The following is a 17063-nucleotide window of genomic DNA, read 5'->3' as shown; positions in this document are numbered from 1 at the left end:
CATCTACTTCACTGATGTCTTTGAGGTCTACATGTGACTTCACACCCACAGCAATCTGCTTGACTCTTAACTGTCAATTAGGGATGTGCAATGAATGCTGCCTGGCCACTGATGCCCTCATCCCGTGAATGAATTTAAAAAATTAAAGAGATTAATTTTAAGATAAATCTTACATGAGGACAGAGAGGATTAAGGAGGGAATTGAAGAGGTTAGTGTCTTCGGCAGCTCCAATCATTGGGTGGGTCGGGAAAGGAACATAGAAAAGGGACTTGAAGGACTACAGGGAGCACATAGGTTCTAAACGACAGAAGAGGTTCCAGAAGCTGTCTGTCACAGAAATTATGGATGCATCATGATGCCTGAAGCATTGCACTGCAATGGTGCGTGCAAGCCATGACCACAGCACTGCAGGAGATTTCTGCTGTCCTAAACAGGATGACAGATCTTGTAGCTGTGGACTTACAAAACAACAATGAATTCCACCAAACAGGTCTGAGGTAGATTTTTGGGCTGTGATGAGATGCTGCTTCAGGAGGGGGGAACAAGGAAGTGGTAACTCTGTACAAAACTCCCTCTTCTCACTATTTTCATCCCAAACTGAGGGAGTACCAAACAAAGCACTTCTACAATCCACCACAACATGCTGTGCTACAATTGCTGTATCTAGGCCTGCATGAGGATAGTGAAACAGTCTTTACTGCAACCCACTGCGGCTCTGAAAGTCTGGATGAAGGCCAAAATCATCTGAGCAGTGAGAACAGGAATTTGAGAAGATCATCTCTGCCTCTGCTGCATCCTACAGGTACACCAGTAGAAGCAATTTTGAAACATCTAGACTGCAAACTGTAATTGATCAAATGCGTGTGCTTGTTATGCAGGGGAGGAGTTTGACAAAAATATTCAGTTTCCTTTTTAGATAGACAGGTGTAATGTAAGGATTGCCATTACTTCCAATCCTTGTCCGTTCTCACAACTCTAGGGCCAGCTCCCTCTTTCACTGGCTTCATGTGCAATTTTGTGAAGTTGACACCAAGATAAGTTTTAATATTTAATTTGATTATTAGAAGCTAACATAGATTGTCATTAGAATCTTGCATTTGCGGTACAGTTGGTTTAAAAAAAACCTTAGAAAATAGATCAGAATTAAACCAAGTTGGAGATCCTGGAATTTTAAGTCGGGTTTGAAAAGGCTTCCTACAGCTAAAAAATAAAGGTAACTATTGAACGTGCTTTATCAGCAAACAGTGACATGGTGGTAAAAATGAAAGACAACAAATAGCACTGAGAAACAGGAACACAGAATAATAACAAAAATGCAGAACATTATGTGGTTAAGTGAGGCGAGTGTTGTTCATATGAACCATAACTGGGCACAGGACAGGGTTATTCAGATAAGAACAAGGATTTTTTAAAAATTAAAATGTCTATGCTGTGGAGAGTAACCAGAATCAGAAGATGGAGATGCAAGAGAGAAAGAGCATGAAGACTGAGGCTGAAAAAGCTACTAGAAGTCCTTTTTTAGAGCTATGCTATCTAGTTATTGGCATAAGCAATATAACCCAAGTAAACTACTGTCTCAGTTTATCACTATTGTTTGCGTGACCACACATAAACATCTACTGACTTTGTGAAAACCGAAAGAACTGCAGATGCTGTAAATCAGAAACAAAAACAAAGTTGCTGGCAAAGCTCAGCAGGTCTGGCAGCATCTGTGAAGAAAAAAATATCAGAGTTAATATTTCAGGTCCGGTGACCGTTCCTCAGAAGGGTTCTGAGGAAGGGTCACTGGATCCGACACATTAACTGTTTTTCTCCTTCACAGATGCTGCCAGATATGCTGAGCTTTCCCAGCAACTTTGTTTTTATATCGACTGACTTTGTCTCAATAGAGCTGATAGTTGAATCAGAACCCAGCTCTGCTGCCTAAGTCTGCTCCTGCCTGAATAGGAATGCAGACCACAAAATAAGACAATGCTGAATATCAGTCCAGGCTGGAGCTATTGGTGGATGACTGGTTGAAGGAATGTTCAGTGCAGAGGGAGAGGTGTAGTTCTTGTGGTGTTGGGAAGCGTTCATTCTGAAAAGTTCAATCTCAAACAATGACAATGAATTTACTACTTTGCTGCTATGCCTTTCCCCATTTTTGGTTTTTCAAATGAAACTGAGTGTGCAGATGATAAGGTCATAATATTTCAGAGCATAATTAGGCCATTTGGTCCATCAAGACAGCTCCACCCCACAGACATGGCTAGTTTGTTTCTTAACCCCATTCTCCTGCCTTCTCCCCGTTAGCCAGTGATCCCCTTACCAACAAAAAAAGTCTTTCTTAAAAACACTCAATGACGTGGCATCCACAGACTTCCGTGACACAGAGTTCCACAGATTCACTACCCTCAGGCTGACGAAATTCCTTATCTCAGTTCTAAAATTGACATTATTCACTCTGAAGTCGTACCCTGGGATTCCAGTCTGTCCTACTTGTGGAAACATATTTTCCACATCCACTCTATCCAGGTGCCTCTGTAGCCTCTATATTTCAATGGGATTCTCACTAATTCTAAACTCCACTGAGTACAGATGCAAAGTCTGCAATGCCTCCTCATATGACAAGCCCTTCATCACTGTGATTAATCTTGTAAACCTCCAATGCCAACACAGCATTCCTTAGAATGGAGGCACAAAACTGCTCTCAATATTCCAAATGTAGTCTGACCAGAGTCTGATACCACCTCCCTTCTCAACTCTAACAAGTGCGATGTTCTCATGGAATTTATTTATCACTCAGTCAGACAATCAGTCCCTCTAGCTGAAGATATCACCTCTTAGTTATAATGTGTTCTTTCAGGCTGAGGCTCTATCCTCAGCTTCGAGTCTCTCCTGCTCAGAAAAATTTTCTCCACGTCCACTTTGTCCTCTACATTTCAGTAAGATTATCCACTCTAAACTCTATTCTCCACTCAACCAATATCCTTCCAAACTCCATCAAATACAGACCCAGAGTCCTAAGGTGGTTAGGCCACTGCTGGAATACTGTTTCACTTAAACGAGTGCAGAACAGAGAGGATTTACAATGATCTCTAAGGTTTTAGAGAAGATTTGTAGCTCAGGCTGTGGATGTTGTGGTTGGTTGGCTTGCCGAGCTGGTTTGTCATTCTGCAGATGTTTCATTACCCTTGTGGGTAACATCATCAGTGCAGTCTTTTCTGAAGCGCTATTGTGTTTTCCTGCCTGTTATTTAAACTCTGGTGTCTGTTGAACTGGATTACCTCACTTCTGGTTTTCCTGCGCAATGGAGCTTTTATGGGGTCCAGCTCTATGAGTTTATTGATGGCTTTCATACTGGAGAACCAGGCCTGAAGGAATTCCCGTGCTTATCTCTGCTTCGCCTGTCCCAGGATCCTGGCGTTGTCCCAATCAAATTGGTGGGTTTCCTTATCCATGTGGATGGAGATGAGCATTGGTTGTGTCTTTTTGTTGCCGATTGACATTAATGTACTCTTGTGGTTAATTGCCTTCCTATTTATCACAGTCTTTGCAGGGAATCTTGTATGTGACATTGATCCTGTCCATAGTGGGTAGGGGGTCTTGGGTTCTGGTGAGCAGTTGACATAGGGCTGATGTGGGTTTATGTGCTATTCTGGTGTCCAGTAGTCGTAGGAATCTTGTGGTCAATTCAGATGTGTTCTTGATGTAAGGTAGCGTGATGAATGTCTCAGGGTATGTAGCATCTCCATGGTGTCATTCATGTAATAGGCATCTTCTGACCCAATTTTTCAGGTATCCATTGTCTTTGAATGCTTGGAAGGGGTACTCCTCTTCTTTTTGGCATAGTTCTGTGCTGCTGCAGTGTGTTGTTATCCAATTAAAAAACGCTCTCACAATTTTGTTTGTGTGTGTTAGGCTGTTGAAATTCAGTTCTTGGTCAGTGTGTGTGGCTTTCTTGTGTACCTTTGTTAGCAATTCCCCATTGATCCTGAGTTCCACCATGATGTCCAGAAATGGGAGCTGTTTATTTTTTCCCTCTTCTTTGGTGAATCTGATCCTGATGATGGTGTTTATTAGTTTGTGTGTCTCCTCTAGTTTGGTCTGTCAATAATGACGAATGTGTCGTCCATGTAGTGTATCCATAGACTTGTTTGAATTAGTGGAAGGGCCACGCTTTCAAGTCTCTGCATCACAGCTTCAACTATTAGTCCAGAGATAGGTGATCCCTTGGGTGTCCTGTTGATCTGTTCATATGTTTGGTCATTAGAGGTGATGTGGTTGGTGAGGCATAGGTCCAATAGCTTCAACATGTTATCGTGGAGATAGTGTCACTAGGGTCCTGTTCTTGTTTTTATTGTGTTGCCAGTGTTTCTCTTGCTAGTAGTATGTCTATCGTTGTGACTAGGGCAGTAACATCAAATGATACCCATGAGATAAACTATCCCCGGATTAATAGCTGAAGCGGTGTTGCAAAGATTTGAAAGCATGGCCCTTCCGCTAATCCAACCAAAACTATGGATGAGGGGTACCCCTTCCAAGTATTCAAAGACCTTCATCATTAAGCTTGCAGCTTGGATAGGTACCTGGGACTTCGATGTTGTGGCCATTTCAGAGACATGGATAGAGCAGGGTCAGGAATGGATGTTGCAGGTTCCAGGGTTTAGATCTTTCATTAAGGTCAGGAAAGGTGGTAAAAGAGGGGGAGGTGTGGCTTTGTTGGTCAAGGACAGTATAACGGTGGCTGAAAGAACTTTTGATGAGGACACGGCTACTGAGGTGGTATGGGCTGAGGTTGCCGAGGAAGGTTTATCGACTGAGTCAGTATGGGTGGAAGTTAGGAACAGCAAGGGAGCAGTCACCTCATTGGGGGTTTTCTACAGACCCCCAAATAGCAGTACGGAGATCGAAGAACTCATAGGCCGGCAGATTGTTGAAAAGTGCAAACGTAGCAGCGTTGTTGTTATGAGTGACTTGAACTTTCCCAATATTGATTGGAACCTCCTTAGTGCAGATGGTTTGGATGGAGCCGTTTTTGTTAAGTGTCTTCAGGAGGGTTTCCTTTCTTAGTATGTGGACAAGCCGATGGGGGGTAGGCCATTTTGAATTTGGTGCTCGGCAATGAGGCAGGACTGGTGTCAGATCTCACGGTGGGAAAACACTTTGGCGACAGTGACCACAACAGCCTCACATTTACCATAGCCATGGAGAGGGAAAGGAGCAGTTACCAGGGTATTGGGAAGTACAGATTGGGAGCAATTGTTCCACAGAAAGGGCACAGCAGACATGTGGAGGCTGTTTAAGAAGCAGTTGTTGCGAGTGATGTATAAATTTGTTCCTCTGAGACAGGTAAGAAGGGGTAAGATTAAGGAGCCTTGGATGACGGGTACCGAGGTGCTTCTTGTCAAAAAGAAAAAGGCAGCGTACATCGGGTGGAGGAAGCAAGGGTCTAGCACAGCTTTAGGGGATTACAGGCTTGCTCGGAAGGAGCTCAAAAGTGGAATGAGGGGGGCCAGGAGGGGGCACAAAAAAGGTTGGCAGGAAGGATTAGGGAGAACCCAAAGGCATTTTACTCATAAGTGAGGAACAAGAGAATGATCAGGGAGAAGGTAGGGCCGATCAGGGATAGTGTAGGGAACTTGTGTGTGGAGTCTGAGCAGATAGGGGAAGCCCTGAATGAGTTTTTTGCTTTGGTTTTCACGAAGGAAAGGGACCTTGTTGTGAATGAGAACTTTGAGGAGCAGGAAAACAGGCTTGAACAGATCAAGATTGAGGAAGTTGATGTGCTGGAAATTTTGGAAAACATTAAGATTGATAAGTCCCCTGGGCCAGACCAGATTTACCTGAGGTTGCTCCGTGAAGCGAGAATGGAGGTTCCTAAGCCGCTGGCGAAGATCTTTGCTTCCTTACTCTCCATGGGAGTTGTACCAGAAGATTGGAGGGAGGCAAATGTTGTTCCTCTTTTTAAGAAAGGGAATAGGGAAATCTCTGGAAATTACAGATCAGTCAGTCTTACGTCTGTGGTCAGCAAGGTTTTGGAAAGAATTCTGAGGGATAGGATTTATGACTATTTGGAAAAGCATAGTGTGATTAAAGGGAGTCAGCATGGCTTTGTGAGGGGCAGGTCATGCCTTACAAATCTTATTGAGTTCTTTGAGGAAGTCACGAGACAGATTGACGAGGGTCGAGCAGTGGATGTGGTGTACATGGACTTCAGCAAAGCATTTGATCAGGCTTCCCACGGCAGGCTTATTCCTAAAGTCAGGAGGAATGGGATACAGGGTGATTTGGCTGTCTGGATTCAGAATTGGTTGGCTGACAGGAGGCAGAGAGTGATAAGTATTCTGCCTGGAAGTCAGTGCTGAGTGGTGTCCCACAGGGCTCTGTTCTTGGCCCTCTGCTCTTTGTAGTTTTTATAAATGACTTGGATGAGGAGGTTGAGGGGTGGGTTAGTATGTTTGCTGATGACCAAGGTTGGAGGTGCCGTTGATAGTATCGAGGGCTATTGCAGGCTTCAGCGAGACATTGACAGAATGCAGAGCTGGGCTGAGAAATGGTAGATGGAGTTCAACCTGGATAAATGTGACGTGATGCATTTTGGAAGGTCAAACTTAAATGCTGAATAAAGGATTAAAGGCAGGATTCTCGGCGGTGTGGAGGAACAGCGGGATCTTGGTTTAGCTCCCTCAAAGTTGCCACCCAAGTGGATAAGGTTGTTAAGAAAGCATATGGTGTTTTGGCTTTCATTAACAGGGGGATCGAGTTTAAGAGCTGCAGCTCTACAAAACCCTGGTGAGACCACACTTGGAATATTGTGTTCAGTTCTGGTCGCCCTATTATAGGAAAGATGTGGAGGCTTTGGAGAGGGTGCAAAGGAGGTTTACCAGGATGCTGCCTGGACTGCAGGGCTTGTTTTACGAGGAGAAGTTGACTGAGCTCGGACTTTTCTCTCTGGAGAGAAAGAGGAAGAGAGGTGACCTGATCGAGGTGTACAGGTAATGAGAGGCATGGATAGAGTCATTAGCCAGAGACTTTTCCCCAGGGCAGGATTGACTGCCACGAGGGGTCATAGTTTCAAGGTGTTAGGAGGAAAGTATAGAGACATCAGAGGGAGGTTCTTCACCCAGAGAGTTGTGAGCGCATGGAATACTTTGCCAGTGGAAGTTGTGGAAACAGAGTCATTAGTGACATTTAAGTGACTGCTGGACATGCACATGGACAGCAGTGAATTGAGGGGAATGTAGGTTAGGATATTTTATTTGGATTAGGATTATTCCACGGCACAATATCGTGGGCCGAAGGGCCTGTACTGTGCTGTACTTTTCTATGTTCCATGTTCCATGTTCTATTATTAAACAAAGTTGCTTCAGAACATTACTTAAACAGGCTACCTTATATCAAGAACACATCTGAACTGACCACAAGACACCTACCATCACTGGGTATCAGAACAGTGCACAAACCCACATCAACCCTATGCCAACTGCTCACCAGAACCAAAGACCCACTACCCACTATGGACAGGACCACTGTCATATACAAGATTCCTTGCAAAGACTGTGACAAAAATTACACTGGAGAAACAGGAAGGAAATTAATCACAGCAGTACACTAACATCAACTGGCAACAAAAAAACACAACCAGTACTCACTCATCTCCATCCACATCAATAAGGAAAACCACCAGTTCAATTGGGACAACACCAAGATCCTGGGACAAGTTAAGCAGAGACAAGCACAGGAAGTCCTAGAGGCCTGGTTCTCTACTAAGAAAGCCATCAACGAACACAGAGCTAGACCTAAATATACACTCCATTGTGAAGGAAAACCAGAAGTGAGGTAATCCAGCTCAACAGACACCAGAGTTTAAATGACAGGCAGGAAAACACAAAAGCACTTCATTGGAGGCTGTACTGATGATATTACCCAACAGGGTAATGAAACACCTGCAGAACAATGAACCAACAATGAACAAGCCAACCAACCACAACAGATTTACACAGATTTTGCCCGGTCTGGAGGGCTTGAGCTTGAGAGGGGCTAGATAGGCTGGGGCTATTCTCCCTGCAGCTTAGAGGTTGAGGGGTGACCTTACAGAGGTTTATAAGATCAGGAGAGGATAGAGAATACGAATATTCAAGGTCTTTCTCCCAGTTTAGTAGAGTTCAACACTGGAGGGCATAGGTTTAAGATGTGAGAGGAAAGATAAAAGGGCACCTAAGGGTCAGCCTCTTCATGCAGAGGGTGGTACGAACATGGAATGAGCCGCCAGAGGAAGTAGTGGAGGCTGATAAAATTGCAACATTTAAAAGGCACCTGATGGGAATATGAAGAGGAAGGGTTTAGAGAAGCATGGGCTAAATGCTGGAAAATGGGACTAGATTATTTTAAGATACCTGGTCAATGTTGACAACTTGGACAAAAGGGTCTGTTTCAGTGCTGTACAGGTCAATGACACTATGACTCTAACTATTCCACCTATGAAAAGCCCTTTATAACTGGGATGATCTTGTAATTCTCCAATGCCAACACATCCTTCTCTACATACTAGTCCCAAAATTCCTAAAAATGCTCAGAATACCCCTAATACAATCTGACCAGAGCATTATACAGCCTTAGCTGAATATCTCTGCTATTCTGTCTAGCCCTCTTGAAAAAAAAATGCTACCATCACATTTGCTTTTGTAACTGTTAACCGAACTTACTTGTTAACCTTTAGAGAATCTTAAACTCAGACTCCAAAGTGCCTTTGTGCTAGAATTGGGAAGTCTTTCCCCATTTAAAAAATGATCTGAGCCTCTATTCTTCCAGCCAAAGTGCTAAACCTCACACTTCTTTCACATTTAATTTCATCTGCCATGTCTTTGCCTAATGCCCCTCAGTTCCTTCATCCAGACCATTAATGTTTAACGTGAATGGTTGTGGTCCCAACAGTGGCCTCTACGGATTATTGTTAATCAGCTACTGCCATCAGACAAAAGACCCAATCATCCCCAACCTCTGCCTCCTGCAGTCAGCCAAATCTCCCTTGACTTTGAGATAACAAGGTGTGGAGCTGGATGGCCAAACAGCATCTTTGGAGTAGGAAAACTGACGTTTGGAGCCTAGACCCTTCATCAGAAATGGGGGAGGTGAGGAGGGTTCTGAAATAAAAAGTGAGAGGCAGATAGAAGATGGATTGAGGAGTAGATGGGTGGAGAGGAGACAGACATGTTAAAGAGGTGGGATGGAGCCGGTAAAGGTGTGTTTTGTTGGGGAAGTAGGGAGGAGATAGTTCAGTCTAGGGAGGACAGACAGGTCAATGGGATGGGATGAGGTTAGTAGGTAGGAAATGGTAGGTAGGTAGCAGCTTGAGGTGGGAGGAGGGGATGGATGAGAGGAAGAACAGGTTAGGGAGGTGGGGACGAGCTGGTCTGGTTTTGGGATGCGGTGGGGGAGGGGAGATTTTGAAGCTTGTGAAATCCGCACTGAAACCAAGCAGAGGCTTGGGGACCATTTTGCAGAGCACCTATGCTCGGTTCGCAATAAACAGCTGCACCTCCCAATTGCGAGCCATTTCAACTCCTCATCCCATTCCTCAGACGACATGTCCATCCAGGGCCTCCAGCAGTGCCACAACGATGCCACTTGAAGGTTGCAGGAATAGCAACTCATATTCCACTTGGGAACCCTGCAGCCCAATGGTATCAATGTGGATTTCACAAGCTTCAAAACTTCCCCTCCCCCCACCGCTCCATCAACTGCTGCTTGGCCTGCTGTGTTCATCCAGCTCCACAGCTTGTTATCTCCGATTCTCCAGCATCTGCAGCTCCTATTATCTCTCTCTTGACTTCTCTTGTTTTTCATAATTCATGTTCAGCGTAGCGATATTATTACACAGTCCTGCAGCAGGTAGGAACTAGGAACTGAACCCAGACCTCTCCGTCTAAGAGTAGGGACACCAACACGGTGTCACCATTCCTTTGTTTGGGAGGATTGCCGCGTTCTCCCTTTTATATATTTCTGGTGCGGAGTAGCGTCTGAACTAAACTTAGCCTATGGGAGGAAGGGGCGGAACTGGAGAACCGAGCTGCTGTCTGGTTTCCGACCAGATTAGACGAGAGATGGGGCCAGGGACTGACGGGGTGTGAACGCTTCAGGACCAGTCAAAAAGGGAAGCGAGAAGTTTTACAAGTTCCGATCATTCTCACTACATCGTAGAGCATTAAATCCGTCCTAGAAATAAATTTTAAGAAACAGTTGAGATGCAGATTACGATTACTTACGTATTTCGAATTGATTTACACAAATCGAGCAAGAAACTTCGTTCCAAGTTACCAGGTAATGGCAGTCTGTTTACCCCAAATCGAATGCGGATATGAATGTTCGCTGTGCATCCAACGGCAGGCTCAGACACAAGCGCAGTTTGGTTTGTATGTGGGACATGCGCAGTGTCACAGTTATCGGGACTGGGAGACATGGAGTAGGTTTTTCTGGCAGCTGTGATCGGCGCCAGAACGGGGAGGTAAGGAGACTTTTGTGTTAGAACTTCCATAGGAGAACGGAGCAGAGACACTTCGTAAGCACCTTGTGTAGGTCGCAAATCCTGAATAAGACCATTCAGTGATCGTGGTCTTTGTTCAGGGAGGAGGCCCAGGTTTACGGCCGCCATTTTTTCGAGAAAACGGAGCGCGGGCTTTGGGGCGCCATCTTTATAAGGTCAAAGTGGAACAGAGCGCTGCGCAACCGTTCTGTGGGACAATATGTGATGTCGCTGAGGCTTGCTCAGCAAGAGTTGGTGTCCGTTAGGAGACTGGCAGTGTCGGGGATGATCTCAATTACAAGGAGGGTGAATTTGGGAGGCGTTAGAATTGATGAGAAGCAGATCAGCTAAGACTGAGGCGAAATCGGTGGTTTTACTGATGATATGGACATGTGATTCGATTCATAGTTTGGGATGAAATATGGCACCAAAGTCCTGAATAGTGTTTCAGCGCTAGACAGTTCCCAGGGAGAAAGATTCAGTCGGCGGGTGGGGAATGGAGTTTGTAACAAGGACTAAAGACACTGGCGAATAGCTGACCGAAGGAGTCTCTGTTCCTCCATTATTGGATGTCAAACTGGTCAGGACGGTTCGTCTCGGAGGGTAACATGGTTGTAATGGCATTTACACAGATCTGCTACTGTGAATCTTTGAGCTAGTGAAAATCCTGTAAAATTTCTGGACAAGTTTACGTAGGGTCCCCTTCCTTTGCCCCCAGCTATCTAACTTCATCCCCATGTCTCTCTCTCTCTCTCTCCTCTCTCACGCTGCATCATAAAGGTCCTACTGTCTTGAACAGGCTCAGAGCACACCTGATCGCCTCAGTTCAGTTTCTATGACAATCCAGCAGCTTTCATGGTGTCTTGTCCAAAATGCTAGCCCTACATATTTCCCAGTTCACTCAGTATAATGTCACAGCCTGAATTTATGTCTTTGCGGCTTTCCTCTCATTCCACTTTTCTGTTTAAATCAATTAATAGGGTATGCAAAGACGAGGATTTGAAGTCAGGATATTGAAACCAAGCATCACACCTTGATCTGATGGAGTCACCCAATTTATCACAACCCGACTGCCAACAGATTTTAAACATAGAAGAAGAAAGCACCATTCACTGTGGGGAGAACAGATACACATGTTCTGTGTGCAGAAAAAGCTTCAGCCAATCAACCGTCCTCAAGAACCACAAATGCAGTCACACTGGAGAGATACCATGGAAGTGCGGGAACTGTGAGAAAGGATTCAGTTGCCGCTCTGCGCTGGAAGTTCACCAACGTGTTCACACTGGGGAGAGACCGTTCATCTGCTCCCTTTGTGGGAGGGGATTTGCTCAGTTATCCACCCTGCTGAAACACAAGCGAGTTCACAGTGAGGAGAGACCTTTTAAATGTCCAGAGTGTGAGAAGTGCTATAAAAGCTCCAGTGATTTGATGTCCCATCGGCGTGTTCACACTGAAGAAAGACCTTTTAAATGTCCAGAGTGTGGGAAATGTTATAAAAGTTCCAGTGAGTTGATGTCCCATCGGCGTGTTCACACTGAGGAGAGACGATTCAGGTGCTCTGACTGTGGGGCTGGCTTCAAGTGGTCATCTCAACTCATTGTTCATCAGCGCATACACACTGGGGAGAGGCCATTCACCTGCACTGAATGTGGAATTGGATTCACTCAGTCATCCCACCTCAAATCACACCAGCAGGTTCATACTGAGGAAAGACCTTTTAAATGTACAGACTGTGGAAAATACTTTAAAAGTTCACACTATCTGCAGTCCCATCAACGTGTTCACACTGACGAGAGACCTTACAAATGTTCAGAGTGTGGGAAGTGCTTTAAAGGTTCAAGGGAGCTGATCGTCCATCACCGTGTTCACACTGACGAGAGACCATTCAGGTGCTCTCACTGTGGAAATGGGTTCAAGAGATCATCTCAACTTACTCTACACCAGCGTCTTCACACTGGGGAGAGGTCATTCATCTGCTCTGAATGTGGGCAGGTATTCATTCAGTTCTCCACCCTGTTGAAGCATCAGCGAGTTCATTCTGGAGAGAGGTCATTCACATGCACTGAGTGTGGAAAGGGATTTCGTGCATCATCCCAGCTCAAGGCACACCAGCAAGCTCACACTGAAGAGAGACCTTTCAAATGTCCAGACTGTGGGAGGAGTTATAAAAGCTCTGAGGAGCTGAAGTTACACCAAAGTGTTCACACCGATGATAGACCATTCAGGTGCTCTCATTGTGGGACAGGGTTCAGATGGTCATCTCGTCTCACTGTACACCAGCGCACTCACACCGGAGAGAGACCGTTCACCTGCTCCATGTGTGGGAAGGGATTTACTCAGAAAATCCACCTCCTGACACACCAGCGAGTTCACACTGGGGAGAGACCTTTTAAGTGTGCAGACTGTGGAAAGTGCTATGCAAGATCCTGGGATTTGATACGCCATCAACGTGTTCACTCCGATGAGAAGCCTTTTATATGTCCAGACTGAGGGAAGTGTTTTAAAAGCTCTGCGGAACTGTTACTTAATGAACAGTGGTCACACCGATGAGAGACTGTTGGTTTGGGTACAGATGATCATCTCAACTGACTGTCACCAGTGAGTTTACATTGGAGAGAGCCCACTTATGTACTGTGAATGTGGGGAAGGATTCACTCAGAAATCCCACCTCACGGCTCACCTGCCGAGACCGCAGCAAGTCCATGGATGATTTCCAGAGCTGTAATTTGCTGTTAATTACATCCAGATTATAAACATGTTAAAACATCTAGCCCAGCTTTAGGTGATAATCGTATAGGTAAAATAATTATTTGGAATTTTCTTGAACACATATACTACTGAATCTATTTTAATATCCCAAACAATTCCTTTTAAATGTAAGGTAGACACTAGATGTCCACGTAATATTTGTAATACAGTAATAGTAGATAACTTCAATTCCCATACATGCTGCGTGAACCGATTCAGCACAAACGTTGTGTAAAGTGATTTTATGCAGTTTTTAACTGAAGCATTTCTGATTTAGGTTTTAAATGGAGTATTATGTAAAGAAAAGGATCATTAATAACGTTTCTGTCAAGGAGCCTTTGTTAAATAGTTACCGTAATGTAGAATTTTAATCAAGTTTGAAAGTGATGTAGTTCATTCTGGAATTACAGTCTCAATATTAACAGTGGAAACTATGGAGTGCCAAGTTGGCTGAAAAGAATTGGCAAAATACACAAAATGACTTGAAAGTACACAGGTAGTAGCAAGTATTTGAATAAATATTGCATGATTTAGCACAATTATGTTTTTCTTGAAGACAGAAATATGCATTAAATCATCTGAAATTAAATCAGCTATGGTTGACAAAAGGACTGATAGGTTACATTGGAGCTAAGGAAGTGGTTTGTAAGTTTGCAAAAGAATCCAATAAATTAGGAATTTGGGGATAATTTGTAACCCAACAAAGGATGGCCCAAAAATTGATGAAAGGAGAAAAAAATGAAGATTATAGAAGCTCATCGGAAACAGAAACGTGGACTGTAAAAATTGCTTAGGTATGTGAAATGCAAAAGCCTGCTGGATGAGCACCCCAACCAACAGCTCCAACATTCATTCCTTCTGCACAGTTGCAGAAATATGTGCCATCTACAAGATGCACTACAGTAATTTATCAAGGCTCCTGCAAAACAACCTTCTCATGACCTTGAACACAGACAAAGCTAGAGACAGTGAATGAATGGGAATAACACTTAATATAACTTCTGTCAACGCACACTGCACTGTGATTTGGAACAAAATCACCTTTTTTCACCATCACTCTGTCAAGAATATGGAATTCTGTTTGTAATAGCACTGCCCCAACACCCCATGGACAGCAAACATTCAAGAAGACAGCTCCCCTACCACTTTCTCTTAGGCAATTATAGTTGGGTAATAAATGCTAGCAGAACCAACAACAGCCACATCACATGAATGAATAACAAATGATAGGAGCAATACTTCACTGAGATTGAGCATTTGTAATGGATATTGCTGGGAAAATTGATTCAATAGCTGTTTACATTAAGGTCTTTCAAAATTGTCACATAAATACAGGGCTTGTTTTCTGTTTAGTGCAATGAGCTTGTGCTGTTTTAGTGAAAGAACATTGGCAGCCTCGTATGAATATATCCTGTGACTGATCATCATCCTAACTAAATTTCAAAAGTAAAACGTATCACTCTGAAATTTGACTTGTGCAGTATTACCGTCAATTGGGAGCACATAATTTGGAGAATAAATAATGAACTCATTGAAACTTCAAAGATCCTGACAGTATAGGTGTTGATTGGAATTGTCCCTTGGGTGTTGAGTCTAGAACCAGGGGGAGATTGTCTCAGAATAAGGGGTTAGGCCATTTAAGACCAGAGTGAGGAGGACCTTTTCACTCCGATGGAATTCTTTTTGGAATTCTCGACCCTGACCTTCATGGAAGGTCAGTCATTGAGGATGTTCAGTCATAAAGCAATAGGTTCCTGGAGGTGAATGACATAATGGGAAATGGGAATATGGTAGGAAATAAATGATCAGCCATGATTTAAGGGAAAGGTGGAGCAGGCTCAGGTGATGAATGGTCCATTCCTGTTCCAAGTTGAAGGGCATTCTCCATTTCCTTCATTCTCCAGGCTAACAAATGAGGAGCTGATGGATTTGTCACTTAGTCAGACCCCATGATCATTTACCTTTGCCACACCCTCCCTTCCCTGAGATCACAAGGCCAACTGCCTCTAAAGTTCTTGTTTGAACCCCAATTCATATCATTCTCCGTATCTGCCCTATCTCTGTCATGCCTGGTCAATGCTATTCTTGTCCATTTGACCTACTTTCACTTCCCTGAACCCAATTCCTAGGGTGTCCTCATTTTTCTATCTATCTATGTCCTCTATCTGTGGCGCCTCATTTTTCATTCACTGGGCAACGTCATCAAAAAACAACCCTGGATCAAGAATACGTATTAAAAAAGGGAGGGGCACACGAAAACCTGTGCGTCCCAGCCACTCTCTCAGAAAATACCACCCGCCTCACCAATATCACAGATTGTGAAACCCATATTGACCTATTTAATTGAACACACCCTGAACCCACAACACTAGAGTGAAAGAAAATCATTCTTAATCCCCAGTAACTGTTCAAGGGAGGGATAGGAATTAACAAAAGGCAAGAAAGATGTTCAGAACAGATTACTCTGGACACTGTGAGCATAGACCTCAGTCTAAAAGTATAAATCACTATCTTCCACACTTTCTCATCGTCTAAGTTTGGAATCCTATTCTATCCGACTATCCTGCTTTTTTCCAAAGTCACTTTCAGTGAAAGTGCTGATTTTCGGGTTTAGCTTCGCAATCGCTTAACATAAAAACATAAGCATCGAGAGCAAGAGGATTCAGTTCAGCCATTTGAGCCTGCTCTACCATTTAATATGATGGTGACTGAGCTCAGATCAACCTCAGCTGGATTTTACTGTCCACTCTCTATCACCCTTCAACCCATTACAAATTAAAAATCTGTATCTCTTCATTAAATTTGCTCAGTGTGCTGGCATCCACCCTATTTCATAGAGAATCATTGAATCCAAATAGTTGGTGTAGTGAATTCCACAGATTCACAGCACTTTAAGGCAAGTATGGAGACAGCAAGAACTGCACATGCTGGAGTCAGAGTTGACACAGTGTGGGAGTGGAGGAACACAGCAGGTCAGGCAGCATCAGAGGAGTAGGAAAGTTGACATTTCAGGTCGGGACCCTTCTCCTCATATTCCACCTCAGGAGCCTACAGACTGATGGCGTGAACATAGAATTCACCAGTTTTAAAATCTCCCCACCCCCAGCCTCATCCCATGTCCAAACCTCCCTCTCATCCCTGCCTCCTTTACATGATATAAACTGCCCATCTTCTTCCCTTCTTAACCACGCCACCCTCCCCACAAACCAATCTGCACGACCCACTTTGTGCATCTACCTATCACCATCCCATTTAGCTTTCCTTAGCCCCACTCATCCTCCCTGTTACCTACTTCACCTGGCACAACCAGTTCATCTCTCCCACACTCCCTACCTGCATTTACCTATCACCATCCCACCTACTTTCCCCCAGCTGCACCCTTACTCCCTCTATTTATTTCCCAGCTCCCTTTCAACCCTGCTCCACTCATTCCTGAGAAGGGTCCCAACCCGAAATGTCAACTGTCCTACTTGTCTATCGCTGCTGTGTTCCTCCAGCTCCACACTGTGTTGATGTTGAGACAAGTATGTTTCTTATCATTGGTTTAAATCTGCTACCTCTTATTCATCTCTGTGCCTCACAATTGGTTGTATATATATTCCTCATGTCAGAAATCTGTTTGCCTAACCGTGTGTGTCAGTTAAGTCGAGTGATGGCCCCACATGCCCAATGTGTCTGAATGGGTATCCTGTAGTAACCACATTCCGTCCTGCACTTTTCATCTACTTCCCAACAATAGGGCGTCAGTGGCTCCATGTGGACTCCAACTCCCACAATCACTGAGGCAGGGACTGCACGTGTGTGGGGAAT

General features: G+C 44.2%; 1 protein-coding gene across 2 annotated transcripts; it reads left to right on the top strand.

Moving 5' to 3' along the window:
- The first annotated feature begins 10069 nt into the window (after positions 1-10069).
- Positions 10070-14924, top strand: LOC125454266 (zinc finger protein 585B-like). 2 transcript variants are annotated; one of them, XM_048534864.2, is made up of 2 exons: positions 10070-10303; positions 11486-14924. In XM_048534864.2, exon 2 carries the CDS (start codon positions 11547-11549, stop codon positions 12993-12995), a length of 1449 nt encoding a protein of 482 aa, XP_048390821.1. In that variant the 5' UTR covers positions 10070-10303; positions 11486-11546; the 3' UTR covers positions 12996-14924. The 2 variants fall into 2 exon arrangements, with proteins under 2 accessions (XP_048390821.1, XP_048390820.1); XM_048534863.2 differs by lacking the exon at positions 10070-10303 and adding an exon at positions 10416-10487.
- The last annotated feature ends 2139 nt before the right edge of the window (positions 14925-17063 follow it).

This window comes from Stegostoma tigrinum, chromosome 7, assembly GCF_030684315.1.
Source record: "Stegostoma tigrinum isolate sSteTig4 chromosome 7, sSteTig4.hap1, whole genome shotgun sequence".
Taxonomy (NCBI): Eukaryota; Metazoa; Chordata; class Chondrichthyes; order Orectolobiformes; family Stegostomatidae; genus Stegostoma; species Stegostoma tigrinum.
This window is presented reverse-complemented; position numbering and strand designations above follow the sequence as displayed.